General features: G+C 59.2%; 3 protein-coding genes and 1 long non-coding RNA gene across 13 annotated transcripts; 3 read left to right on the top strand and 1 right to left on the bottom strand.

Moving 5' to 3' along the window:
* Nucleotides 1-373: 373 nt before the first annotated feature.
* PPP1R26 (protein phosphatase 1 regulatory subunit 26) lies at nt 374-8,834 on the top strand. Of its 7 annotated transcripts, none has more exons than XM_068553469.1 (3): nt 374-501; nt 2,427-2,547; nt 3,369-8,834. In XM_068553469.1, exon 3 carries the CDS (start codon nt 3,832-3,834, stop codon nt 7,399-7,401), a length of 3,570 nt encoding a protein of 1,189 aa, XP_068409570.1. In that variant the 5' UTR covers nt 374-501; nt 2,427-2,547; nt 3,369-3,831; the 3' UTR covers nt 7,402-8,834. The 7 variants fall into 7 exon arrangements, with proteins under 7 accessions (XP_068409570.1, XP_068409573.1, XP_068409567.1 ...); XM_068553466.1 differs by lacking the exon at nt 374-501 and adding an exon at nt 797-879; XM_068553468.1 differs by lacking the exon at nt 374-501 and adding an exon at nt 1,016-1,140.
* A 3,640-nt stretch (nt 8,835-12,474) lies between these two features.
* On the bottom strand, nt 12,475-17,362 carry PIERCE1 (piercer of microtubule wall 1). 2 transcript variants are annotated; one of them, XM_068552885.1, is made up of 3 exons: nt 16,740-17,362; nt 15,606-15,684; nt 12,475-13,281 (listed from the first exon to the last, which is right to left on the bottom strand). In XM_068552885.1, exons 1-3 carry the CDS (start codon nt 16,880-16,882, stop codon nt 13,093-13,095), a joined length of 411 nt encoding a protein of 136 aa, XP_068408986.1. In that variant the 5' UTR covers nt 16,883-17,362; the 3' UTR covers nt 12,475-13,092. The 2 variants fall into 2 exon arrangements, with proteins under 2 accessions (XP_068408986.1, XP_068408985.1); XM_068552884.1 differs by having other exon boundaries at nt 15,585-15,684.
* Nucleotides 17,363-17,894: 532 nt separating this feature from the next.
* MRPS2 (mitochondrial ribosomal protein S2) lies at nt 17,895-21,500 on the top strand. Of its 3 annotated transcripts, XM_068552517.1 has the most exons (4): nt 17,895-17,965; nt 18,090-18,215; nt 18,680-18,809; nt 20,379-21,500. In XM_068552517.1, exons 1-4 carry the CDS (start codon nt 17,926-17,928, stop codon nt 20,986-20,988), a joined length of 906 nt encoding a protein of 301 aa, XP_068408618.1. In that variant the 5' UTR covers nt 17,895-17,925; the 3' UTR covers nt 20,989-21,500. The 3 variants fall into 3 exon arrangements, with proteins under 3 accessions (XP_068408618.1, XP_068408619.1, XP_068408617.1); XM_068552518.1 differs by lacking the exon at nt 18,090-18,215 and having other exon boundaries at nt 17,904-17,965; XM_068552516.1 differs by lacking the exon at nt 17,895-17,965 and having other exon boundaries at nt 18,133-18,809.
* A 702-nt stretch (nt 21,501-22,202) lies between these two features.
* Nucleotides 22,203-25,498, top strand: LOC137770467 (uncharacterized). Its single transcript, XR_011075178.1, has 4 exons — nt 22,203-22,809; nt 23,616-23,815; nt 24,384-24,479; nt 25,311-25,498. It is a non-coding gene; the product is annotated as an uncharacterized lncRNA (long non-coding RNA).
* The last annotated feature ends 897 nt before the right edge of the window (nt 25,499-26,395 follow it).

Genomic DNA, 26,395 nt, shown 5'->3' on the forward strand with positions numbered 1-26,395 from the left:
CCCACCGGGGACCGCGGAGGCAGGGCGGCGTCTGCCAACACGGCCACTGACTCAGCGCGCGCCCCCCGCTCCCGGGGCAGTTGGGGGCCAGGGGAGAGGGCGCCCAAACAGCACCGGAGGGCCCCAGCCTCTGGCCGGAGTGGGCTGGGGGTCAGACATCACTCCGACTACTCACTCCGATCGCACCGGGCGCATTTCGGGGGGCCGGCCCGAGGCTGGGGAGGGGCGGGGCGTCTCCGGAGGCTCGGGCCGCCTCCGGGCTGGGCGGGCGCGGGCCGCGGGCGCGGGCGCGGGCGCGGGGGCGGGCGCGGGGCGGGCACGGGGGCGGCGCGCGGCGCCCGCGGCTCCTCCGCAGCGCGGCCGGCAGGTGGGCGCGCGCTCGCCGGGCGGGGGTCCGGCCGGGCCGCGCGCCTCCCCCGGAACTCGGCCGTGCCATTCCCATGATGCCCAGCCACCGGGCACGGCTTCCGGAGCGCGGCCGCCACAGCCCTGCCGCCGCCGGTAGGTCCGGGGAGGGAGCTCCGGGGGCCGCCCCGCCCCGCGCGCGCGCGCCCCGCCCTCCCGCGCGCGCCCCCGGCGCCGGCGGCCCGGCCCCTCCGCGCCGGGACCCCGCCGCCTCCCCGGGACGCGGCGCGCGGGGCGGGGGCCGGCGCGGGGCCGAGTCGGAGGAGGGGGCCTGGCCGGAGGGCGGGCATGCAGGCCGCACCGCGGCGCCGGGCTGCCGGGGTAGGGGCCGCGGCGGGCGGGGCGGGCTCGGCCCGGCGCCGGGTAGTTAGCTGGCGCGGCGGGCGGGGATCGCGGCCTCAGAGGCGGCTCCTGGCCGGGCCCCCCGCCTGCGCGCGCCCGCGTTCCTCGAAGCCGGCCGGTCGCGGGGCCCAGGTGAGGCGCAGGTGAGGGCCCGCGGCGGGACAGCTTCCGGCGCGGCCGAGGGCCCGGGGCCCGGCCCTCCCGCTGAGATCGTGCCCAGCGCCCCGCCCCGTGCAGCTTCCCGGAGGGTCACCGGGCCCCTCGCCCCCAAGCCTACCGAGCCCGGAATATAACCCGGGCGCAGCCCTGCGTGGAGGCCCGACCCCTTCCTGCCAGAGAACCGGGTCGCCTCTCCGGGCGCCGGGATCTCTCCTGGCAGAGGCTGCGCTGGGGGTGAGCGCCGCCAGGCCGGGAGCAGAGGACAGGGCAGGGTCAGCCGGGAGGGTCTCGCCTGGCTTTCGGCCCCCCAGGCACTGGCAATGGCCCTGCAGCTTTGCTGGGGAGCCGTCCTTGCTGTATTGTAGTAAAGTCTCCTCTTCCGCAGGCCAGGGCCAGAATTCCAGCACACGCCCACTTCAGGCTGGCCCTCCAGCGAGGGCCCTCCTTCTGGGCCTTGCATCCTGACCCTCACCTCCCTAACCCTGGGGAAAGTCCAGCCTGGGAGGGAAGAGCCGGAGCTGCACAGCGTTATGGCGAAGCCACATCGCGTGCGGGGAGCCAGACTTGGCCAGGGGATGAGCGTTAGCGAGGCTCTGTCCTCCTGGAGGTTGGTGTCTAGACTGAGAAGAGACCCAGGTGCCCTCCTCCACTGTTCAAATTCTGGCACCACATGGCTTTGGGGTGCAGGGCTGGGTGTCCTCACAGCCACCCTCCAGACCTGGTCCCGGGGTTCTCGAGGAGCAGGGTGGCAGTTTGACAAAGCGGAAGCCCCCAGGCTTCAGCCCACAGTCTCTCCAAGTACAGTTTCAGGGAGTTTTCCAGAATGATTCATCTCATGTAGGTGATTGTTTTAAAGCCACAAGCTGTCGCTGGAGACGCCCTCTGAATTTTTAACCTCATTCTTGCGCTAGGTAATTTGACAGTTCAGAAGACCGCTCACTAGGAGTCCGAGCTCTGGACAGTCATTTAAGAGCTATGAACGTGGTCAAGGTGATGAGGAGAGAGCAGCGTTTTTCCTGCCGCCCACTCTGCTACCTGGAGTGGAAACCACTGCAGCTTGGGTTCATCCTTGGGCCCACTTTTTCAGATAGCAGTGCTGTTTAAGAAGTTAATATTCCTTATGTAGACCCTTCACAGTTCAAGGCCTATGCAGATGTCTCGTAATCTCTGTCATGTTGCCAAGGCATTTTGCCAAGCACAGCAAGGTGGGCACAGCCCAGTGAAAGAGCCCTCCCCCTCCCCATTGTTACTCCCCACTGCTCTTGGGAGGGAATCTCCCTGGAGGGCGGTGCTGTGGGAGAGATCATGGACTGTTATGTGTGCTCAAATCTGAGGACTGATAAATAGCCTCACAGGAGAGCTGGGAATTAGTTGTGGTTAACAGTGTTTGGCCTCAGGGTAAGTTCTTCCAAAATTGAATTTTGAGCCCTTAAATTAATGTGATTTCTTTCCCCCAAAATATTTACCAGCTGTAGTTTCAGCCTCTGAATTAGGTCTCTGATTCTCTTTAATCTTGGCAGTCAAAAGTCTGTTTAAAAAGTGGGCACAAGATGCTACAGCGTAGAGGTGGGGGTACGAAGACCCAATCCCCGAACCGTTCTGCAAACGTCACACTGAACCTGGGCTTGAAGGGAATCGCAGGTAATTGCAGCAAATTCTTTTACATTGTGGTCTCACTTTTTTGAGCATAAATAGTAATAGCGAAGGTCTTCCTTCTGAATTGGTCGTGCCCTCTGGTTTATTGCTGGTCCCACCTGTTTGGGCACGTCTGTGCCTAGGTGGCTGGGCTAGGCTTTCCTGGAAAGGACTGTGGTGTGTAAACACAGGATTCTTTGCTCGTCAGGAAGGAAGCTCCTGAGGGAGAAGGATCTGCATGGGAAGCAAAGCAAACACACAGGCCACTTCCGGCCACCCCCCAAGGCTCCAGGGTGGTGACCGCCTTGCCTGGCACTGTTTTGGGTTGGAACTCAATTTCCCTGTTTCCACAAGCACTGCCAAGCTCTCCTCTTGCATCTCGGCTACTTTGCATTCCAGTTTGCAGGGGATCGGGAGAGGTCAGAGAAACATGTTAAGAACTGACAGTTATATGATGTATTTTGCGTCTTTCTAATCGGCTGCGTACAGCCTGCGTTATGTTCCCCTCCCAGACCGGTAGTGTAAAGGCTGTTGGGAGCAGGTCTTCAAAGTGTTCCCAAGACTGTGCCAGTGGTTCTGCCAACCCAGCCACATTTGGTCTGAGATACGAAAGCTGTGGAGAAACCACACAGCATGAAAAGGGGCGCCTGGCTGTGTTTGGGGCAATTTCTATATTAATTACCTAAAAATAATCATACAGTCCCGTGAGACCATCTGGCAAATATACAATCGACGTTTTAAAATAGAGGCTTTGGTATAAGTGGCTCTTTAAAGTTGTTTGGGGAGATAATGTTTAAATGCTCCCATCAAGTAACTTCTCATTTCAGGAGCTCCTGATTCGCGTCAAGGTTGGACCTACCCACGACGTCTCACTGAACCTGGATTCATACTGGTTGTTGTTTTCCACCTGCAGAGAAGCACTGAGTCTTTATCTCATTGGCACTTCCTGACAGCTTTTGGAGGTAAATAAGACCTCTGTTCCTGTACCAGAGAAGATGGACAGAGGGACGGGGAAAGGACACTCATGTGAGCTTCCGCGAGCTCACTGGAGGTGGCTCGGAAGCATTTTCTCATGTAGCTTCGTGGCCGTCCTCCGTCTACAGCCAAGGGAAATGAGGCCCGGGAGGCGTGAGTGACTTGCCCTGGGACCCGCGGCCGGCTGGACCCTCACCAGGCCCACCGCTTCTCTGTGACCTGACCTAGGGTGCCATCCCGGCGTGCCCTCTCCTCCAGGATGTGAAGCAGGCAGAGAAGCAAAGTGCCGCCTCTCTGCGCGTCCCGTCGGCTAGGATGTTTCTCATGAATGCCCCTCCTGTGCTCGCTCTGCCGTCCAAATGGGAGGCCTTTGGCCCACCCGGGAGCTGTAGGTTTCCCGGATGCTTCTCAGAGCCGAAAGAGGGCGTCTCGAGAGCGGCGGTGAGCGCCAAGGTGCAGATGGTCATCAGCACGCTTCAGGGGGACGGGGGGGCCGCCCTGGGCATGAGCGGCGAGCATGCCCGGCAGAGAAGCCAGAGGGCGGAGAGGGGCCACGGCACCAGGCTGGCTACCAGCCCCGCCTTTGCTGCCTGTGGTCTTGCTGCTGGTTTTGACCCCAGGGGGGAGGAGGAGGCCGCGGACCTTGGCCCCCTGGTGCCGGATTCGGACAGTGATGATTCCGTGGACCGCGCCATTGAGGAAGCCATCCAGGAGTACCTGAAGGCCAAGAGCGGAGCCGCCCGGCCGCCCGCAGCCAGTCAATGCGAACCAGAGCCGCCTCCCAGCGGCACCCCGACCGCCCTGTGTCCCCCAGACCTCGCAGCTGGCCCCACTGCTGTCCCCGGCAGCCACAGGGGAGTCGGCGAGGACCGGGGCTCTGCCTCGCCGCTCAGCGTGAGCAGTGAGGACTCCTTCGAACAGAGCATCCGGGCGGAGATCGAACAGTTCCTCAGTGAGAAGAGGCAGCACGAAACCCAAAAATGTGACATTCCTGCAGACAGAAAACCAGACCCCAGTGACGGCTCGGCCAGATCGGCGTCTAGATCCAGCAAAGAGCCGACGGGCAAGGCGCAGCAGCAGGAGCTGGCGGGCGCCTGTAAGGAGTTCATCTTCCGGAAACCTCCCAGGTCCGCAAAGGCTGGCGCGCTGCCCAGAGGCCCCAGGTCCAAGGTCACCGTTGAGCCCGCCACGGCTGCGGGCCGCCCTGCAGAAGCAGCCCCTGGTAAAGTCGGGGTCAGGAGGGGCACCGGCTCAGCGAAGAGGGGAAGGCGAGCCCGGAGCGCGGCCCTGGTGCCTGAGGCGGCCGACTCAAGCAGCGATGATGGCATCGAGGAGGCCATCCAGCTGTATCAGCTGGAGAAGAGGAAGGAGGCGGGTGGCGAGCTGCCGCAGAGGGCCCTGCCCGCGGAGGAGAAGGGCCCCGAGGCCCCTGCACACGGCACAGGCCTCTGCACCAAGAGCACCTGGCCCGAAGCCCACGGGAAGACCCCGGGCAAGAAGAAGCCGGTGGCCGCCAAGGCCACGGACCTCAGCCCGGGTGGCCTGGACCCCGACCACCCCTCCAGGCCTCCCAGGGAAACCGTGGCTCCCGCACCTCTGGGAAGTACGGCTGCCGAAAGCAAGTTTGTGGACGGGTCCCCGTGCCGCGCAGACACATCCGCGGAGCTGATGTGCGCTGAAGCGATCCTGGACATTTCCAAAACGATCCTGCCGGGCCCCCTGGAGGGCGGCACCAGACCCCCGCCCGCCAGCCCACTCCTGTATCCCCCCGACGTGCCTTCCTGCTCCGACGGTGACAGCAGCTCTGTGGACAGCGACGACAGCATCGAACAGGAAATCCGGACATTCTTGGCTCTGAAGGCGCAGTCAGGGGGGCTGCTGCCCAGGACGGAGACGTGCCCGCGGCCGGCACACAGCCCGCTGCTGCCACCCGGCCTCAGCGCCTCGGCCTCCAAAACGCCAGACCTGTCGCTGAGCTGCAAGAGGAAACGCGGAGCAGGCAGCACCGCCGTGCGGCCATGCGCACCCAAGAGGACCAGAGAGACGGCCGAGGCACAAGAGAGCACCCGGGACGCCGACCGCAGCCTGGGGAGAGCGCAGCCCAGCCAGGGGAAAGCCAGCGAGGCCCCGGGAAGGGAGGGTGAGACCTGGGGCCAGCCTCTCCCCTGCAGGACGGGCGTGCCGGGTGATGAGCACAGGGCCCCGGTCACGCAGGGTACCGTGTTGCCGGGCCCCAGGAAGGCGGCCGAGGCGAGGCGCGTGGACGAGAAGGAGAGCTCCGAGGACAAGAGCAGCTCGCTGGACAGCGACGAGGACCTGGACACGGCCATCAAGGACCTGCTGCGGTCCAAGCGGAGGCTCCGGAAGAGGTGCAAAGACCCCAGAGCCGGCTGCAAGAAGAGGGTCAGGTTCAGCACCACGGAGACGCAGTTCCTGGATAAAGTAGGGGGCTTCCCCAAAGACTGGAAAGACCGAAGCCCACATCTGCTGAAAAGCTGCCTCTCAAAGTCCAAAAAAGAGAGCCCGGGGAGACCCTCGCACATCCTCTGCCGAGAAGCAGTGAGAGCAAAGCCAGACAGCCTGGCAGCCGAGGACGCGCCCCCGGCTGCCCGGTCCAGGGGCCAAGCCGCAGGAGGGAGCCTGTTCTCTGGTGAATCGGAAGCCCGTGAACTTCATGGTCCGGCCCCAAGCCCCAGTTCCCTGTCTGATGACAGTAGTTCTGTAGACAGTGATGACAGCATTGAACTGGAGATCAGGAAGTTTTTGGCCGAAAAGGCCAAGGAGTCCGTGAGCGGATCAGAAATTCACGGAGGGGGCCCCACCGCTCTCGGGACGGGGAGCGGGGGCAGGCCGGAGCTGCCGTGCCGGAAAGTGCCACCTCCCGGCCCGGCCCTTCAGCCCGGCATGTGCACTCGGAGCCAGAGGTGCAGGGGGCCCTTGCAGCCGGCCGAGGGACCAAGGGGCCCGGGCAGAGCCTTCGCTCCGGCCGGGAGGAGTAGCCCCCGTGCCGAGCAGGCCTGCAGCCCTGCAGCCCTGGCCAGATGCGAACTGGTGCCGCCCAGGGGCACCAGCGGGACCGCATTTGCCAAAGGGTCACCAGCCAGTAGGAGAACCGCCTATGCGCCCAAAGATAAGAGCCCGAGGGGGGCCGAGGCTGCCGCGGGGGAAAGCGCATTGGGTCAGCTCCCGAGCTGCATGGAGGCTGGCACTCGGGCAGAGAGCCGGAGCCCACTGGCACGGACCCCGGGCGCCGAGCGGGAGGGGAGGCCCCGGGCCGGCCTCGCCCTGCCCTGGGCTGACTTCGCCCCCCAGAGCCGGTTGCAGAGCACCTGGGCGCTGAGCACGAAAGGCAGGGACACGGCGGCGTGGAAAGGGGGCTTCAGGGGCCAGAGAGAGAAGGGGCTGGAGGGCCAGGCCCGGGGCTCGCCCAGCCTCGCCATGGACCCCAAGAGACGCCTGCCCTTTGCCGGCTTCTCGCCGCTGCTCTCCACACAGCTGTTTCACTTCGGGAAGAGTGTCTCCTGGGGGGGGAAGCAGGCCAGCCTCTTCAGTACCCCGCTGAGTCTGCCTCTACAGGGCCCATCCTTCTCGGCCTTCCGAGAGACCCAGGCTGGCCACGGCCCAGTGTTCGGAAGCTCACACTTGCTGGTGAAGCAGGAGGGTGGCCGCTGGCCGCCCAGGAAGTCCCAGGCAGGGCTCAGTCTGCCCGACAGGAGGAACTCGGGGCCGGAGGAGAGCATCTTAGACCTGCGGTACAGGCGGAGTCGGGTGGATGGAGACGACGAAGACCAAGAGGCCCTGGGCAGTGACGTCAGCGAGTTCAGTGATGCGTCTGTGGAGGAGGGCGGCAGCCCCTTGGCCAAGGGCCCCGTCCTCCAGCTGTGAGCACGCTCCTGGCCGCGGCAAGTGTGGGCGAAGCGTGTGTGTGCCTGTCCCCACATGTCACACGCTCCTGATGAAAGGGCGGAGCCCTGGAGGCCCCTGTACAGCCTGTATATATGTACACTAACGCGAAAGGATGTTTTTATTTAACAGATGTGTCCTGGTAAATATGATTTTTTGTAGGCTTTTTGTAAATTATTTAAAGTGCTGTAAAAAATATTTTTGGCGAATACCATTGTTGGATTTTGTAGGGCGTTCCTCGGGGCAGTTTTCCGTGGTCTCCGCACTAGTCTTAGATCAGCAAACGCTTGGTTACGACTGCCCCTGCACTTGGGGTTGATCGCTGGTGGCCATGGCCAGTCGTGGCCACAATTCGGGCCTGAGGAAGGCAGCAGCTGGTGCCCGCCTGAGACGCGCCAGAACGCCCCGGCCATCTTGGTTGGGACGCTCCTGGGCAGCACTTCTTACGTAAAAGAGGCCGCAGGCCCCCAAGAGGCCCGAGATGTCTTCGATTGGAAAAGCGTTTCAAAGCACAATGGCCAGCGAGCAAACCGGCCATGCCAGTTGCACGTAGAAATCCTGAGTGAGATCTCAGGGCCGGTCACCAGTTCACACCTGAAGCCTGTGTTGTTTAATGTCCAGTCCTGTTCAATTATGACATGATTCTACCAGCTCAATAAACCTCTTTTTTATACGGGAGCTGCCGTCCTTCATTTTTAATCACAGCTCTAAAAAGGTACCAGGCAGCCCGTGTGTTTTAAATGCCCTTGTCCTGATCTGTGCAAAGCAAAGAGGCAGCGGCTGCTTCACGGGTTCTGGTGCCCGGAGTCCTGAGGACCGAGGACAAAGCCCAGCGCCCTCCGGGAACTGGGCTCGCTGGGGCTGTGCTCCACCTGCAGGGGCGTGCCCGTGCTCTCGGTGTGTTTGTGCGGCAGTGCCACGCACACAGGGAAGAGCGTGGCGTCCTGTGCCTGTGCTCTGAGCCTGCTGCGGTGCCCACAGCTACAGAAGAAGCAGGTGGGAACCTGCACGCGTGAGGCTGAGCACTGACGTTTACCCGCGATCGTCCAGCAAACTTCGATCGGCTGCCCCGAGTGTGACAACTCAGCAGTTTAGCTGCAGTGGGCCTGGAGCAAGGGTTAATTTGCAGCTGAAGTTGTTATTCTAATGTGCAAGTGAATTTTCTACATGTTGTGCCCCCCTAGGTCTTAGCGGGAATTCACTTCTGTACCCAAATGGGGACGTGTGCCAGCACCCACAGGCAGTGTCCACTGGGTCAGATGCTGTGACAAGCAGGCCCTGTGGACTCCGCGACCGTCCGGTGCCTACAGGCTGTGCATTCGATATTTCCGTTGTCGAATATTCATTCACTTAAGTGCTTCCCGGAAAAACAATTCATTAATCCATGCTTTAAATTTCATTTAATTTTGAAGGAGTGCTTTTAACACTTGAAAACAAAAATCAGCTTGTTTTGTATATAAGAACTGGTTTTTTTGGTTTTGGGTTTTTTTTAATGCTAATAAATCAAGCACTGCTCACAAATCAGTTGATGTAGTCTGTCCTGTGCAGAGTGGCCTTTGCAGGATGTTGACGTGAGAACCCAATGTCTAGGACCTGCCACTGTGCCATCGTGCATTTAGTCCTGAGCACCTCTGCTCCAGCGGCCCATCCCAGTCTCCCCCAGACCCTTTGCATCTTCCTCTCCCCCTGCCTCCCCAGCCCCGGTCTGTGTGCTTACTTGGCAGTGCAGGCCATGCCTCGTTTTCACAAACTGGACATAAACGAGATTGTGCGGGCCCATCCCTGGATTGCCAACAAGCCACGCTGCGTGAAAGCTTTTGCTTTCCCTCTCCCCAACATCCTAGGTCAACTCTGTCACACACTGGGGCCAAGGTCCGAGGTCCCCCTGCACCCTGTCTGCAAAGGGGGCTGCAGTGGGGGGCAGACGGGAGGACTGTCACAGAGTGATGGCCGTCTAGACGTTTGCAGCCCTGGTACAGCTCCTCTGATGATCTGGGCCCAACCCCGCATCCGTGCATCACAGCATCCCCGGAGCTGCTGCATGAGATGGCACACGTGCCCGCACTTGTAGGAAGAGTCTCGGGGAGGATGCGCTACCAAATCAAGCTGTAATTACTAAGACCTACAGATAAGTCCGAACCAAAGAGCCCCTCTTGCTTCCCAACGGGGAGGGGGTGGGCGTCCATGTACCTGGGGCCACAGGTTCATTTCACCTAATGCAAAGAAGGGGGAGAGACCCGGTTTTTGAGGTATCTAATGCTCTGGGTTAGGTCATCCTGGGGTCACTGTGTCGCTGCAGGAACTGCCCCCTTTTCTGGAAAGAATGGGCCCGTTTCAGAAGTCCCAGCAGAATAGGATGGGAGTGGGAAGAGGGGGAAGTCCTGGAGGTTAGTGTTTGATGTTCACCACCCACGTCTCCGCATCAAGGAGAGGGTCTTCCTAAAGAGAAGAGTCATGGACTTCCCTGGTGGCGCAGTGGTTAAGAATCCGCCTGCCAATGCAGGGGACATGAGTTCGAGCCCTGGTCCGGGAAGATCCCACATGCTGCGGAGCAGCTAGGCCCATGTGCCACAACTACTGAGCCCACGCGCTCCAGGGCCCCTGCTCCTCAACAAGAGAAGCCACTGCAATGAGAAGCACGTGCACCGCAACGAAGAGTAGCCCCCACTCACCACAACTAGAGAAAGCCTGCGCGCAGCAACAAAGACCCAATGCAGCCAAAAATAAATAAAACTTTAAAAAATAAACAAAGAGAAGAGTTGCTCTGAACTTTCTCTTTTGCTCAGAATCTGAGTTATCAACAGGTTTTCCCAAAAGCTGAGACACACTCGCAGTGGGAAACCAGGCCCTCAATTTAAATACTAGCACTTTATCTGCTCATATAAAAAGTATTGCCACCTTGATCCTCCTCTCTCCTTGAAATTAATTTAAAGGCCTGTGTAAAGGGGGCGGGGAGGGGGAAATATTATATTATTTGCAGAATCTTTGAGATTTCTGGTGTTTTGTGTGCTGAACAGAGGGATTTTTTTTCCCCAGTGTCAACGTATTTTACTATGTATTTGAAACCATTTATTCTAATTGACTGTAAATAGAAGATTAAATATCACTGAAGAAAAATAGACAAACAAATGAAAATATACTTTTAGAGTAAGGAGTTACTGGTTTTAAGCCAACTCAGCCGCTAAATTAAGCGATTAGTAAAGTCTTGTGAAGCTTTGTCAATGTTTCATTTCAGAGTGGAATAGAGGCCAGATAAAGTAAAGACCTACTCCTGGATGGGGAAAGAGTTTCTCTGGAATTGCTGTGCAGTTTATTTAATAACCTGTGGAAACTGGTTTTTGTTACCCTGTTTGGATCGCCTTTCCCGTAATTGTTCTGATTGGATTTCAGATTTCAAAAGAACTCAGTACAAAGGTCAGAAGAATGATGGGTGTCATTTTCTTCCCATTCTGTATGCTATAATGCCGAACAGAAGGCGTGTTCTTGTAACTTAGGATTAGACCTGTCAATCTAAACTCTTTTATTTTCCCTCACACATAAGGATTCCAGTTTGAAAATATGTTAAAAAGATAAATTTCATGATAATCACTGGAGTTCCTATATGACTCGTGCAAACATGTAGGAAGTTAGGGTGTGTCTATGGGGTCAGATGCTGATGACCTGGCCCCTCCCAGAACCCCCCAAGGCAAGTTCAAGCCCAGGACCTGCTGCAGGGCACCCCCTCTGGACCCTAATTTTCCCATCCATAGATGGAGGTACAGCAAGACCTGCCCCAGGCGTGAGCATCAGTTGAAGTGACACTGTCAAAGCTCTTCGAAAACCGTGAAACAGCAAAGTGGAGGGGAGCACGGCACCTCACGGGGACCCAGGCGCCAGGAGCACGTGGGAATTGGGAGCCTGAGCCGGAGATGGTGGGTGAGTTTTCAGGAAGACGGGCATGTACGTTATACCAGAGGTACTTCGGTTGTCCATCTTTCCAGACATTTATTCTACGTACAGAGTCTAACATTCCATTAACTCATTAGCAACTGATACAGAAATATTGGTTATTGGCTATGACAATTAAAGCACTTCAATGCCCGATTTTGATGCCAGAAGTAACTTCGTAAAGCTCACTGGCGTGCTTGGCATGTTTTGTTTGTGGATGTCAGCTCGACTGACCGTCCCAGCCCGGGCCCTGACCTACACACGCTGTCCTGTTCCGGGAGCGCAGGTGCTCACCGTGTCTAGCTCGGAGGAGAAACCCCTGACGGCTGCATCCTCCCCTGGATCCCCTGCGCTTCCCAGCCAGCCGCAGAGGAAGGTATTTGTCCTTTTCAATGAGTTTAGAAATTGGATTGGTGAGCTCTTGTTTTTCTTTTTTTATTTCAACAGAGGAGAAATACAGAAACATTCTGAGGATTTTGGTATTTTTAACGAAAAGTTGTTTTAAAAAAAAGGCATTTTCAGTGTGATGCCTGAAGTTTGTGCTACTTTTCCAGCTAAGGAGAAGGATATGACATAGACCCTGGCTCCAGACTCAGCTTGGTACCTTCTCTATTCAATAGATTGATTTTCTCTGGAAACCATTTCCACCCCAAACTGAACGTTAAGAATGTTGCTGAAATGTTTACTTTTGTGTAATAATAAGTTTTTAATGAAGAAATAACCGGTCACGGTATTTCATTTCTTCCCAAATTCATATGTGAGTAAAATCTCTTTGGGTAAAAACCTTTGTAAACAAGGTAGCGACGATGGTCTGTAACAATGATTTCTTCTGTCTGGTTCCAACACCTTCCAGACTTCCTGTGATGACCTGTCATAAAGGAAGGTGGGAGGAATCTATGTCTGGAAGATATATATTGTCGTAGAAAATGTTTTCTTATTGAGGACCCTCTACATCATAGTAAACATTGATTGAGAACTAACTACATGGAGAGAGAAATCCACTTTATGTAGCTATTACCCCCACCTGAGAAAAACATGGTCTTCCCCGCCTGATTTTTTTTAAACTTTTTATTGAAAAGGGGCAATGAACAGCGAGCGGGGAACCCCGACGTACACCTCACCCCTCAGCAACAAGCAGCACTCACCAACCTTGTTTATTCCGCCTCTGCCCTGGCCCTGTTCGTGGCCAGGGGGTGCTCAATATCGCTCCAAGCTTGGCCCGGGTCAGGGCCAGTAAGGGCCCTCCTGCCTGGTCCCGCCTGGAGCTTTCCTCCTGAGGTCCCCTCTGCCTCCTCGCCCAGCCCTCGTCCACACCCAGGCTGGGCATCCTACCCTCCCTCCGTGGCTCGGTAGGATGCTCGAGAACAGAAACCACGCGTAGTTTGTCATGAGTATAAAAATGGCTCCCAAATAAAGATGCAGGTGGGGCTCTCCGGGCGTTCCCAGCATTCAGACTGAGATCGGGGTCCCAGGATGCCCACCGCCCTACTCATTGATTATACCTGAGTCAGGGATTGGGGACACGGAAAGGTTTTTAATGGAAAGTCAAGCCATTAGCTCTTTTTCATCTAGATGTAAAACAGAGAAAGTAGGGCATCATAGCCCCGTTTGCAAATTTCTTCTAACCTAGAGAGGAAAGGTATTTTCAGGGAAAGCAGTGAAGTGTGTCCCTTTACAATTGGGCAAATTATCAAAGATTAGGGCCGCCAATTGTCCAGACTATCTCCGCCAGAGCCGGGAGGCCCCTCAGTCACAGATGGACGGCTTGCTGACCCTGTAGCTGGGGTGGAAGTTGAGCCGGTCGTAGAAGGTGATGTAGTTGTCCGGACCCGTCACAATGCTCTTCTCCATGTAGACGTTGAAAGTATTGTTCTGGAACATTCCACCAGCTGCAACTTGTCTCGAAAATTTATACGAATTTGGATAAAATACCTTCTGGAAGTGAAAAGGGGACACTAGGGTTAGTGATACATGTTAACACTCTTGAGCAATCAGTCATTAGGTATTTTGGGAAGAAAAATAAAAATTTGTAAGAAAATGTTTTTAAATTCTTATTTTGTAAGAAAATGTCCTCTCCAATCCTAGGAAGCAGAGAAGCCAGGGTGGGCAGGATGGCTGGCCTAGTTTGCCCCAATCATCCCAATTTATGCCTAATGTCAGGGAATAATGATTAATGGTGCCTCCTTTCACTATTACATGGATAGAAGAATCAATTATGGGGCCACCTGAGCGAGGCATTGCCACACCTGAATATGGTTACAATGGGTCAGGCCCAAAGCTGTTCCCAGTTCAGCTTTTGCCAACTGTACAACTAGGGCAAGTTACTGGACCTCTCTGAACTTGCGTTTTCTCTTCGGTGGAAAAGAGATAACATCAGTAGGTTTCCACCTTGATGGTGTATTAGAATCCCTTGTAGAACTTTAAAACAATTCTGATGGCCACACCGCCCCCACCAGCCAAGGGGTCTGGGGAGGGGATGCCCTAGCGAGGTGGAGGTGCAGTGAGAACACAGATGAGGCCGCTGGTGTGTGCGGGCACCCAGGGGTAGGAGTCATTTCAGCAATACAGCATCCCCAGGTGACCTCGAGGTTTCTGACAGAAGTGGCCTGGACCACTGTCAGATAGTACACTTGGGACAGGTGGCCTGTTCTAGGCTCCCCTCGTGTCAAGTAGATCACTTGATGTTTTGTCTCCTTGGCAGGAAGCAAGTACCAAGAGAAATGGCCTTCAGTGCATTTTTTTGTTTGTTTTTTGTGGTGGTTGTTTTTGTTTTGTGCTTTGTTTTGCTTTGTTTCGTTTTTGGCTGCATCCTGCAGCTTGTGGGATCTTAGTTCCCTGACCAGGGATCAAACCCGTGCCCCCTGAAGTGGAAGTGCGGAGCACTAACCACTGGGCAGCCAGGGAATTCCCAGTGCATTTTCAAATAGACTTTATTTTTTAGAGCAGCTTGGGATCTACAGAGAAGCTGAGCAGAGTGAAGAGTTCCCACATCGCCTCCCCGGCAGCACACGCAGCTGCCCTGCTGTTCAAATCTCCCATCAGTGTGGTGCATTTAGAACAACTGAGCCAATGGTGACTGGTCATCATTAACTAAAGTCCACAGCGTACGTAGGGTCCACTTTTTGCATTGTACATTCTGGGTTTTGACAAATGAATAATGAATGACGTATATCCACCACTACAGTGTCATTAAGACTAGTTTCCTTCGGTATTTTCTAAAACCCAAAGAATGCGTTTTTATTTTCTGTTCCCATGCGGGAAGGAAACACTGAGTGCTGCTGGTTGAGTCCCGTGGCCACACTCAGGTCAGGAAACTGGAAACCAGGTTCCAGATAAGCAGGTCGATGAGCAGCAGGAAAAACTTCTAAACTTGCCTCCGGAGAACCTCGGTGCTTCACGTCCCACTGCCTCATAAGACCAGCAAATGGCCTTTTTTATAAAAGCAAAACATCTGGACCTATGTTTGTAAGCGTGTCGGTCTTTTTCATGGAAATACCTGATCCCTTGATCCTGGGAGAGTGACCTGTAAATGCTCTAGAAACTTTCTAGATAAATAATCTTCTCATAAAAGCTCTATCCCCCATGAAAAACAAGTAAATAAGCAATTATCATGATCTTTTAACATGAATAATTTGGAAGAGAAACAACAACACTGCCAGCCCCAAAATGGGAGGCCCTCCTGTCTTGGGTACCCACGGGATGCTTACACTGGTCCATCTGCCCTTCACCTGGACCCAGCAGGGGCATCAGGGGGTTCTAGGAGGCTCCCTGCCATGTGAGGTTGATCAGGGGGGTCAGGTTCCCCAAAGGTGCATAGATCCCGGGGTCCTTTTGTAACCTGTGCTTTCATCAGCCAGTGCTGCCTCTTAAGGTCACAAGTTAAATATTTCATAAAATACGGTATTCCTCCAAAAAGAAGCCAGTTCTTCATTTATTTGCCTCAAAACCTGCTGCTTTAAGTTACAAGAGTTGGCTGGTTGTACGAGTGAATGGGGCCAGCCCTTCGGGATGTTGTAAGGAAGCCTACATGCCCTTTTTTCACCCTTTAAATCATTTCATTGCTAAATTCATTCGTTCGTTTATTTCTACGCTGCCCTGTCCCAAAAGGAATTGAGGTGCGCCCTCCCCCTTCATGATGTTGGAACTGCGGGCCTCTCTGCACCTCCCCCTCCTGATGTGCTGCTCTTTTGAGAAATCCAGAGTCTCAGCCTCCTCCTAGAGATGCCCCACCTGCGCACCTTTCCTTGCTTCCTCCTTACCGGCATCTCGTGCACGGTGGGTGCTCTGCTCCCATAAGCTTGGTTACTGGTCCTGTACACTGAGGGGGGCTCCTTGGTCCTAGCAGATGAGAAAAATACTCTTTTCCACTCATTTGTTTTAATTCTGCCCAAGCCACAGCTTTAACACATTTGGTTGATGGAGCTTTGTTGGAAATGCCCCAGATGGGCGATGCAGCCGTGAACCTGGGCTCCTGTGGAGTGCAGGGCTGGCCTTCCTGGCAGGCTCAGCCTCCCTGACTCCCTTTGCTGACCTCTGCCAAAGCCCTAAAGAACTCCCAGGTGGCAAGTGCTGGCCCTCAGCCTCAGCGGGACCTGGGCCCATGCTGTCATTTCCTGGGTGGGTCGGTAGGCTGGGAGCTGTGACTCCGCCTCCAGGCCTGCCACTCGCGGGGGCGGCGGGGAGGGGGGGGGGTCCCTCCACTTCTGAGCCTCCAGGAGAAAATGTTCTTGCAATCTCTATGCTATTGGTACAACAGTTTAACTAGTGGCTGTGGGCTCAGATACCCCAGCTCTGCCTCATACTAACTCTGGGATCTGTCTTTCTACAACCCAGATATCCCTCCGGGGAAATTAAGATGCTAACAGAGCCAACTCTGTGGGATCGTGGAGGGACTAAGGGGGGGAGGGGGGGAGCAGGGAAGGCGCGCACAGACTGCCCAGCTGTGTCTTAAGAGGCTGCAGCGCGCTGGAACAGCTGGCAGGCCACGCCCCTCGGCAGCCTGGTGATGGAGGTGTTGCCATGCACCTCAGGCGGACAGGTCCTCTCCGCCTAGAAAGGAGAGGAGACCGGCCCCGCCCTAGAGGGTGCGGCTGGGATCAGCCCGAGTTGTGTGATTTCCCCTGGGCAAACCCCGTCCCACCGCGCTGGCGGGAGGCCCACTCACTCCACCCGCGAGTCTCAAGCCGCAGGCAGCACCTCCGCGCTCATTTGGCGGTTAACAGCTGACCCCGCTTTTGACTTGGGGGCCAGGAGGGGGCCTGCGGGTTCTTGCACAAAGGGCCATCTGAGCAGAGCGCAGGACCAGCTGGGCACCTGGCTGGCGGCTGGACCAGGAGCCCTTTCTTTCCTCTTCGTATGCCAGGTGGACCCTGACCGGACTCCCTGGTCCTCACCTGTAGCCCCGAAACCATGCCGGGTTGTTGAACCTAGCCGGCAGGTCCTCGCTCACGCGGTAGTAGTCGCTGGTTTTCTCCGGGGAAGCCTTGGCCTTGGGCTCCTCCTGCTCCGCGCACCCCTGGGGGTCCTCCTCGGACATCTCGCCTCGGTCCACCCGAGTTTCGGGGGGAAGAAAAGAGCAGGCAGGAAACAGCTTCTCAGCCCTGGGCCGCGAGGATCCGCGCGGCGTCCTGTTGCTAAGCGACGGCCCGGTCACCCGACTGGGTGGGCGGGATCCTTAAAGGCGCCGCGCATCCTGGGCCTGAGGCCGCCCACCGCCGGCGTGTGGGGCAGAAGTCCGAGGTTCTAGAACCTTCCGTGGCGAGCCACGAGGCCCTGGGCTGGCTGGGATAATAAGGCATTACTTCCTGGGGCCGCAGTGCCGGGTACCCTATGATCAGTAGCCTTCGGCGCCAACATTTTCCCAAATGCGGTGGGGGGCAGATTTCCAGGCAGATGAAACCCCGGGCCTGGGGCTTCATCGGCAAATTGCGGAGTTCAGGTTCTCTAAGGCCGCTCCGCTGTAACGATCCGACGCTCACCGCGTGGGCCAGGGCTGCTCCTTGACCCCCACCCCCGACTTCAGGCCCCCCAGTACGCTGCATCTAAAATTAAGACTCCAGATTTGCCTAACTTTATGGAATCTTTCTAAGCCAAATGTTTAAAAATTAAAACACTTTTGGACAGCGGGAGGTTGTGCTGGACTGACCGCAGGTGAAGACGGTCCCCATCTCCCGGCGAGTTCCCGCGGGACGGCTGGGAACCTCCTCGGCAGCCGGGCACTGGGCAGGGAGGGGGCGAGGGGAGGAGTATCCAGACCCCGCGCTCGACAGGACCCCAGCCCCGGACCCGGCCCCACGCTCCTTGCGGGTCCACGGTGCCCGGGCAGACCTGGGGCGCAAGGCCCCGCCCTCCCCAAGGACTGCGTGCTCCGACCCGGGGGGCAGGCGGGGGCCAAGGGGCGGGGACGCGTCCAGAGCTGGGGTGCCCGAGAGAGGCGGCGGGCGCTCAGTGGCACCCCCGGGCCTGCAGGTGGCGCTGCGGCGAAGGCGCGGGCCGCGGCCGGAAGGAGGAGCCGCTCGTGGGGCCGCGCCTGCCCGTCTTCCGCGTCCGTCCATCCGTCCGCCTCCCGGAGTCCACGCCATGGTACCCGGCTCGGTCCTACCGCGGCTGCTCGGCGCGGGTGAGGCGCCCGGGACCCGGGAGTGGAGAGCGCGGCGGGGACCCTCTTCCGGGCCGGGCGGCGGGAGGGAGGGAAGGAGGGAGGCGGGCGGCGGGCGCGCGCCACGAGTTTGCTGTCGCCGCAGGTGTCCGGCGCCGGCCGCTCCAGCTGCACCTCGTCCAGACGGCGACCCCGGGCCCGGCGGGGCCGAGCGGCAGGACGCTGGGGAGCGCCGCGGCCTCCGCGGCCCGGGAGCCCGAGCGCAGCAGCGGTAATGCCAGCCTTGCGGTCCTGGGGGTTCGAAATTGCCCCGCTGCTGGCAGTCCCGGGCGCCCTGCGTCTCCATGGGGTCCCTGGAGGATGCGGGACCGGGGAGGGCGAAGGGCGGCCTTCCGCCCCTGGCAGCCCACGTGCTGGGCCGCACGAGCTTGCAGCCCTCCGAGCAGCCCCACCGCCGAGTAGGGCCGAGGCCCGCCCCGCACCCCGAACCGCGGCCGAGGAGCTCCCGCGGGCGGCTGGCGGGACCACGGGGACCTCAGACACCACCCGGCTCCCCTCCTCTCCGAGTGAAGACTCGGCCACGTTTATCCAGGAGTGAAGCCGGGGTCAGATCCCGGTCTCCGCCCCGAGCCTCCAGAAAAGGCCCCTGGGGACCCTCAGCATCTGCCCTCCCGCAGCCCCCAGGCTTGGGAGCCGGGGTCCAGACCCTGCATCCTCTCCCCCTCCCCGCCCCAGATCTCAACGAGAGGATCCTGAGTGAGCCCCTCAAGCACTTCGACTTCTTCAATGTCAAGGAATTGTTTTCTGTAAGAAGTCTCTTCGATGCCCGGGTGCACCTGGGACACAAAGCTGGCTGTCGGCACAGGTAGGTGACGCCCCTGGCGAGTGTAGGGGTGCCCAGGGGGCTCGGGACCCTTGCCTTGGGGTCCAGGGCCGCTTTTTCAGTTTGTTTTAAGAGGGTCTAGCTCCCTTTTCTTCCAGATGGGGTCACTGAGCCCCAAGGAGGGGCAGATGTTTATTCTCAGGCCCCGTTTGCTACCCCCGACCCCCAGGCCCCGTGGACCTTGCTGTGGGGCTTATGGTCCTCGGTGGGGTCAGGCCCGCTGCTGCTGGTTCCCAGACAGGCAGGCCAGCCTGGAGGGCGGTGCTGGCAAGGCCGTCGGCATCTCGAGGGGGGGTCTCCAAGGGCACGCAGAGGAGTGGTGACTGGCCCAGTCTTTTCACGTGGCGACTTTGATGGCTGGGTTGGGCGTGGATTGGAGGAGCCGTTAGGAGGCCGGGGAGGGAGGCAGTTGTAGATGTTCAGGGGGAAGGTGAGGGGTCCAGCGGCGCCGACAGAGCCGGAGCAGTGGTTGGATGTGGGGTGATGGGGGCAGAGCCGGAGGTCCGGTTGAGCAGAGCCCAGAACAGGTGTCGACGTCCTTCACATCAGGAACTTGGGTGTCGACATCCTTCACATGAGGAACTTGGTTGTCGACATCCTTCACATCAGGAACTTGGGTCCGGTGAGGGTGACCCTTCGGCCACCCCAGTGGGGATGTCACGCAGGCACTAGGGAGAAGCAGCCTGGGCCGGGGTCCACCGCGTCAGGACCTTTTGAGAACATGTGGAGTGGAGGATGGAGGAGAGAGGAAGTCCCAGGCGGGAGCCCTGGGCAACCAGCGTCTGAGAGTCTGGGAAGAAGGGGAGGGGCCGGGGCATGGGAGGAGGGTGCGCCACTGTAGGTGCCGCGGGAAGTCACCCGAGGTGAGGGCACGTGGGGCCTTGGGAAAGCTCTTTGGAGAGGAAGAGACACAATCCAGGCGGGAGTGAGCGGAAGAGTGAACGGGGCGAGGGGGTGCAGGAGGGCGGTCTCGCACCCCCGTCCCTCGGCCCGGGCCAGCGGGTCTGTGCCCTCAGGGTTCCCCTCCGAGGCCTGGCTGGCTCCTGCTCCAGCCCGCCACACTTGCAGCCCGGGGCACCCCACTGCCTTTCTGGGCCCCCAGCCCACCCCGGGGGCGGGGGGGGCCTCAGTTGTAAAGTCTCAAAGATGATGATGATGACAAGGGTGGGAGCCAGACGAGCAGCACCGGGTGGGACGCTGTCCGGACGTTACGTTTGAGTGTCCAGACGTCCGTGAGGGCCCAGTCTGTTAGGCACCCCACGCGGCGAGGTGTGGAGGTTCAGAGGGTTAAGCCACTTGCCCGAGACGTGGAGTGGCCTGCAGCCCAGCCTGCCCTGCTCGCCCACCCTCACCCTCCCACTGCCCGCGGCTGTCACTCCTGGGACAGCGTCCCCGCTGCCGTCGTCATGGTGAGGGCTGCGGACTGTACCAGCCCTGGGCTTGCCGTGCCCCCTGTGCAGGGGCCCGGGGCTGGGGGGGCCGCGTGAGAAAGGGCGGGTGGAGGTGGCCACGTGGGGCTGGTTCACACTGGCCTTGGTGGGTGTCCGGCAGGTTCATGGAGCCGTACATCTTCGGGAACCGCTTGGACCAGGACATCATCGACCTGGAACAGACGGCGACGCACCTACAGCTGGCCTTGAATTTCACGGCCCACGTGGCCTATCGCGGGGGCGTCATCCTGTTCGTGAGCCGCAAGCGGCAGTTCTCACACCTGATCGAGAACGTGGCCCGGGACTGCGGGGAATACGCCCATACCCGCTACTTCAAGGGCGGCCTGCTGACCAACGCGCCCCTCCTCCTGGGCCCCATGGTCCGCCTGCCCGACCTCATCATCTTTCTGCACACACTCAACAACGTCTTTGAGCCGCACATAGCCGTGAGGGACGCGGCCAAGATGAACATCCCCACCGTGGGCATCGTGGACACCAACTGCAACCCGTCGCTCATCACGTACCCCGTCCCGGGCAACGACGACTCGCCCGCGGCCGTGCAGCTCTTCTGCAGGCTCTTCCGGACCTCCATCCGCCGGGCCAAAGAGAAGCGCAAGCAGGTCGAGGCCCTGTACCGACTGCAGGGCCAGGAGGGCGCCGAGGGCCGCGGTCCAGCTGACCCTCCTTCCCCGGGGGTGCAGGCCGAGCTGGACTTGGGTCATTCCCCTTGACCTGCCTGCTCTTCTCCCGAGTGAAACAGCAGCCGAGTCTGTTCCGAAGCTGGGAACCAACCCCCATACCCACCCCCACCCCCAGCATGGTCCTCAGCACCTTCCCAGTTGTTCCAGGCTTTGGGTCCCTGCTGCTAGGAACGCTTCTCAGCAGCTGCCCGCCCGGGGCTCCACTTCAGACCCGAGGGCCCAGCAGGCTCACTGGGCAAGTGGCCCGCCTGAAAAGGACCCGTCGGAAAACATCCCGTCCCTGGAGTCTGAAGTCCTTGCTTCTAACTCGAGATGAGTCCCTTGTATGTTAGGAAGGGTCTCACCAGGTTGCCTTTTCTCAACCAAAATACCCCTAGGTTGGGCTGCTTCCCTGCTGCCTGGTTTCAGGGGCTATTTTATAACGTGAGGTTGCAGGGTGAGCCACTAAGAAGATCCCATCCGGGTTGGGACAGGCTGGGCAAAGCAGACAGCATGATTTCAACAGGAATAAAACTTAGATTTGGGCAGAACGGGGACCTGGACCATTGGTTTTGCAGTGTGGTCTGTGTGGTTGGTTTTCATCGGCACCCACGGGGCCCCTGGAGCACACGAGACACGTTCCTGCCCCCTGGATCCTTGAGCTTCAGGGAGACAGGCAGGCATGTGCACGTGGGTTTGGATGGGACAGCACCGGCTGCCCCTCGACACCGTCTTCGGTGTTGAGGCTCGAGGCCCTCGTGTCCTGCCCGTGCCCTGAATAGGCATCCTCTCCAGGTGGTCGGGTAAGATGGGACCCTGTTCACAGGAACTTTTTGATGCCCCCTCATTTGTGGGACCTTCCTTGGCAACACTTGTGTTGCTGGGATGAGGTGTGGGTCCCCGCTTTCCAGGACCCCACCCCGTGGCTCCCGGTGTACCTGACCACCCCAGGACCCTGTCTGCTGCCGAGGGTCCAGGCAGCAGGGTCTGGTGGGGTCAGGACAGGATGGCCTCATGTGGATGGATGCGTGCCACTCCATGTCCTACAGTAGCACACGGGGGCAGGAAGACTGGTTTCACGGGCCCGCTCAGCATCATTCGGGGGGGGCATGCAAGGTGGAGGTCGCTGATGTTTTCTGGAAGGGTTCACAGTTCGGAAGGTGCAAGGAGCTGAACCCCAGTTTGAAACCACCAACTGACAGGCATTGCTTTAATTTGCGAACATGAAGTATGGGCATGCAAATTCACAGGCAGGTAAATTGAGGGGTCCCCCCAAGACTTTCCCCCCACAAGATACCTCCCTCGGTGTGTGTGGGTGAGATTTCCCGGACTCCTCTGGAGAGAGCTGGCCGGGCCTGTCGCTCGGCGCTCCAGGGAGGCCGGAGTGGGCAGCCAAGACCCTCGAGATCAGCGCAGTGTGAGAAGGCCCACTGGCCGTGGACGGGAGCCCTGGAACGTGAACTGGGCCTCCTCAAGGCAGAGGGTCCACACCGCCCTTCAAAAGCAGGCCGTCTGGGGAGGGCAGCACTGGGCAGGACAACGAGGGACACGCAAGGGGGCCCTGTTCTCTCACCCTTGACTCGGGCTAGGTGGAGGGGAGCAGCCCTGGAGGGCGGGCTCCCCGGAGCGCCCCTACCCCACCGCATTCCCCATGGTGGCCTGCCTGGCCCTGGCCATCCTCTGTTCCCTGAGGATCCCCCTGGAACCTGCACCAGACACAGGCCGGTGAAGACCAGCAGGGACAATGAGAGTGTGTATCGGTCACTGGCTGTGCTGCCGGTCCTGGGGACGCTGGGAGCAGGGCGGACGGGTGGCCACACTGCGCAGGTGACTCGGCGGACGATCGGACACAGATGAGCTGGGCGGTTTCAGGTACACGAGGACCTGGAGGGAGGCATGGGCTGACGGGGCCCAGAGCCTGGATGGGGGCAGCTCCAGCAAGAGCGGCCAGGGCCGGGCGGGGGGCGGGGCACTTCCAGAGGGGCTCAGGTAAAAGGAGGGGGGAGGCAGAGCATGGGCTTCCACCCTAGTCGGGGGGGTCAGCCAGCCCCGATAGACATCACAGCAGGCACAGTAGATGTGACAGCCTCGGGGTCTCCTCTAGATACAGATGCATCCTCCCTGCAGGAGGGGACCTCCAAGTTTGCCAACCTGGAGATAAACACCAAGAGAGGCCAGAAGCCCCAAAGGCCTGGAGAGCAAGGGCCTGAGCCCTCCCCTCCTGCTGCCACGGTGACAGCTTGCCCATTAGACCTGACCTTTCTTGGGGTCTGGCAGGGTCGTGCCCTGGGTGGTTGGTGTCCCAGGGGCCTGGAAGAGCCAGGTTCAGGGGGGGATTTGGGGCCAGGGTGGGTGAGGGCAGGTGCACCACGCCACCCACTCAGGCCAGAACAGGCTCGCGGTGCGTGTGGGCGTGGAGGGGTCTCTAGAATCAGGCCTGCAGATGGCTGGGGCCAGACGACACCTGGGGCCACTCCCCAGGGTCCAGCCCAGGACTTTGCCTCCAGTGGCCAGTCCCAACCCAAGGAGCTGGGTTCCTCCCTTCACCACCAGTGCTCTCCAGGCCTGGCCCTGGCCACGTGCAAAGCCAATTCTTTATGAACTGTTGCATCTCAACATACGAGCCTGAGTATTCTCACACTGTGTTTTGAACTGTCTGTCCTTTGTCTGAAAATTAGCCCGTGTATGAAAATGAGTCGGCCCTGAACCTGTATGAGACCTAAAAGGTGCGGACCGTGAAGGCAGGCACGCTGGAGAAGCTGGTGGAGCACCTGGTGCCCGCCTTCCAGGGCAGCGACCTCTCCTATGTCACCATCTTCCTGTGCACCTACCGAGCCTTCACCACCACCCAGCGGGTCCTGGACCTGCTGTTCCAAAGGTGAGCGCCCCGCCCCTCCCCGGCACAGCGGCTCCCCGTGCACCCACTGGCTGTGTGTCTTGGGAATGTCGCTTTACCTCTCTGAGCCTCGGTTTGCTCACGTGAAGGCCGGGCTGCCCAGAGTCCCGACCTCCCAGGGCTGTCAGGACCGTCGGATAAGCGTGGACAGTGCGGCCCCGCGCCGGCCCTGTGGAAAGGACTGCTGAGGGATGGGGTGGTTTTAATTAAGGTTTTCCTCTGCCCCGTGGAGAAGCTCTCTGCTTCCAGCCCCTGGGCAGAACAGTTTTCCCATTTGTAAAGGAGGTTCCAGATTCTGTCTCAGGGGTCCTTCCTGGGAGTAGCCAGAGCAGGGCTGGCTGGGGGCGGGCTGAGGGCCCAGGCCCACTCAGGCATCTGTAAGGTGCTGGTTGGGCTCATTCATTCAGCAATACCTACGAAGCACCTACCGTGTACAGGCACTTTTCTAGGCATTTGGCTTAATTCAGTGAACGGTGCAGACAAAAACCCCTGCCCTCCCGGGCTTCCATCCTAGTCGGGGGTCAGCCAGTAACACTAGACGTCATAGCAGGTACGGTAGATGTGACGCCCTCACGGCCTCCTCTAGATACGGGTGCATCCTGCCTTATTCCAGCGTGGACGGCAGACCTCAGGACCAACTGAAAAAGTGAGTAGACTTCGCGTCCGATGGGAGGGGCTGGGCGGAATCTTGGCTGCCACATATCTTGCGATTCCCGCTAGAGGGCTGAGGTCTGGGGGCTCCTCCTGCAGGAGGAAAGGAGTCAGAGAGCTGTGGCTGGGGTCCCATGTCCCCAGGGAGCAGAGGGGAGGCTGTGGGCTGAGAGCCGGCCCCTGAGAGCATCCATCCCCGCTCAGATCCGGGGCCCAGGACAGGAGGTGTGGGGGGGCAAAAGCTGCTGACACTTCAGCCTCGCAGCCCAATGTGAGTGCTCAGCTGGGGCTCACGGGAGCTCAGTCAGGGCCGGGGGGCCGGCTACGTCCCCACCACCAAGAATAGCGTCCCTGGGAGGACGAGCCCCGCACTCCGGCGCGGAGACCAAGGCAGCCGCCGGTGCGCGAGCCTCCGGTTCAGGTGCTCCGGTTCAGGTGCGCGAGGCCCGTGAAGGCCGGGCAGGGGGCACGCTCTGCTTGTCCCCTCCTCCCTCCCCTGTTTATGCAGCGCCTACTGTGTGCGGCCAGCCCAGCGCAATGAACAGAGCAGGCGCGGCCCTCCCTGCCCTCCTGCAGTTTCCTTTCCAGTGGGGAGGGCCCGGGGGGCTGGGGGCAGACAGGAGAGAGCCAGGCTCCCCCGAGGAAGGGAGAGGTGGTCACCAGGGATGGAGGGCCCCTTCCTACCAAGACTGCCCCTGCCTGGCAGCCCAGTGCGGGTGGGGCAGGGGCGGGCCCAGAAGCCCGGCCCCCATGGGGGAGCCAGGGGAGGGCCGCGTGGAAGGAGAGGCCAGGCCCCTGACTCTGCTGCCCGCCCGCCTGCCCCCAGTGCCGTCTCCTCCATCCTGGGCACCTGGCTGGACCAGTACTCCGAGGACTTCTGTCAGCCCCCGGACTTCCCCTGCCTCAAGCAGCTGGTGGCCTACGTGCAGCTCAACATGCCCGGCTCCGACCTGGAGCACCGGGCCCGCCTCCTCCTGGCCCAGCTGGAGCACACGGAGCTCACCAAGGCAGAGCCGGAGGGTGAGGAGATCGGGGTGGGTGCGTGTGAGCGTGAGGGGAGGGGTCGGTGCTGGACACGGAGGCGCCCCCGAGGCTGCCTCAGGCCGCCCACGTGGGGACCGCTGTCGGGGAGGACGTCCTGTCGCAGATTCCTGGACCGGAACTTCTGTAAAAGGCAGCGGGTTGTTTCCTTTCTTTGGAAAGGCACGTTTGGAAGGCAGGCACGTTGACCTCCTCCTGCACCTTCACTGCCATCTCAGGATCTAGAACTGGCCCCAGCACCAGCCCCTGTACAATCTGAAGACCTAGATCCAGCTGCAGAAGCAGCAACAGAACTAAAGCCAGATCCAGAGCTGGAGGCGTTTCCATCAGTGGCTGGAGGGACACCTCGAGCGGCGGCACCAGAGCAGGAGCCAACATCACAATCAGTTGCATCAGCACCTCTGCATCCAGGGCCTGTGGCTGCACCTCCAGAGGAGACCCAGAGCCGGCTCAGGACCCACTACCCCTGCGGGGAGAACCAGCTCGGGCACCATGCTCAGTGTCAGCTCCTGACCCACTTCTACCCGCTTCCCCCCACCCCCGAACTCTCCTTCCCCACCCCTGTTACTGTTTCTGATTTGGTTTTTAATTTTATTTTTTCATTTCACATTATTTATGGTGTCTTTTACGTCTTCATAGAACCAAGTTTAATTTTTTAAATTTAAATTGTGCATTTCAGGAGCATCGAGTATATTCACAGTTCTGTGCAACCTTCCCCAGGGTCTCGGGCCGACTATTTCACTCCCCAGAAGGAACCCCTGAGCCAAAGCGTTCAATCCCCATTCCTCTCTCCCCCAGCCCCTGACAACCTGTAATCTGCTTTCTGTCTCTGTGTCTTTACCTGTTCTAGATGTTTCCTATAAATGGAAT

Source organism: Eschrichtius robustus, chromosome 10, assembly GCF_028021215.1.
Source record: "Eschrichtius robustus isolate mEscRob2 chromosome 10, mEscRob2.pri, whole genome shotgun sequence".
NCBI classification, from domain to species: domain Eukaryota; kingdom Metazoa; phylum Chordata; class Mammalia; order Artiodactyla; family Eschrichtiidae; genus Eschrichtius; species Eschrichtius robustus.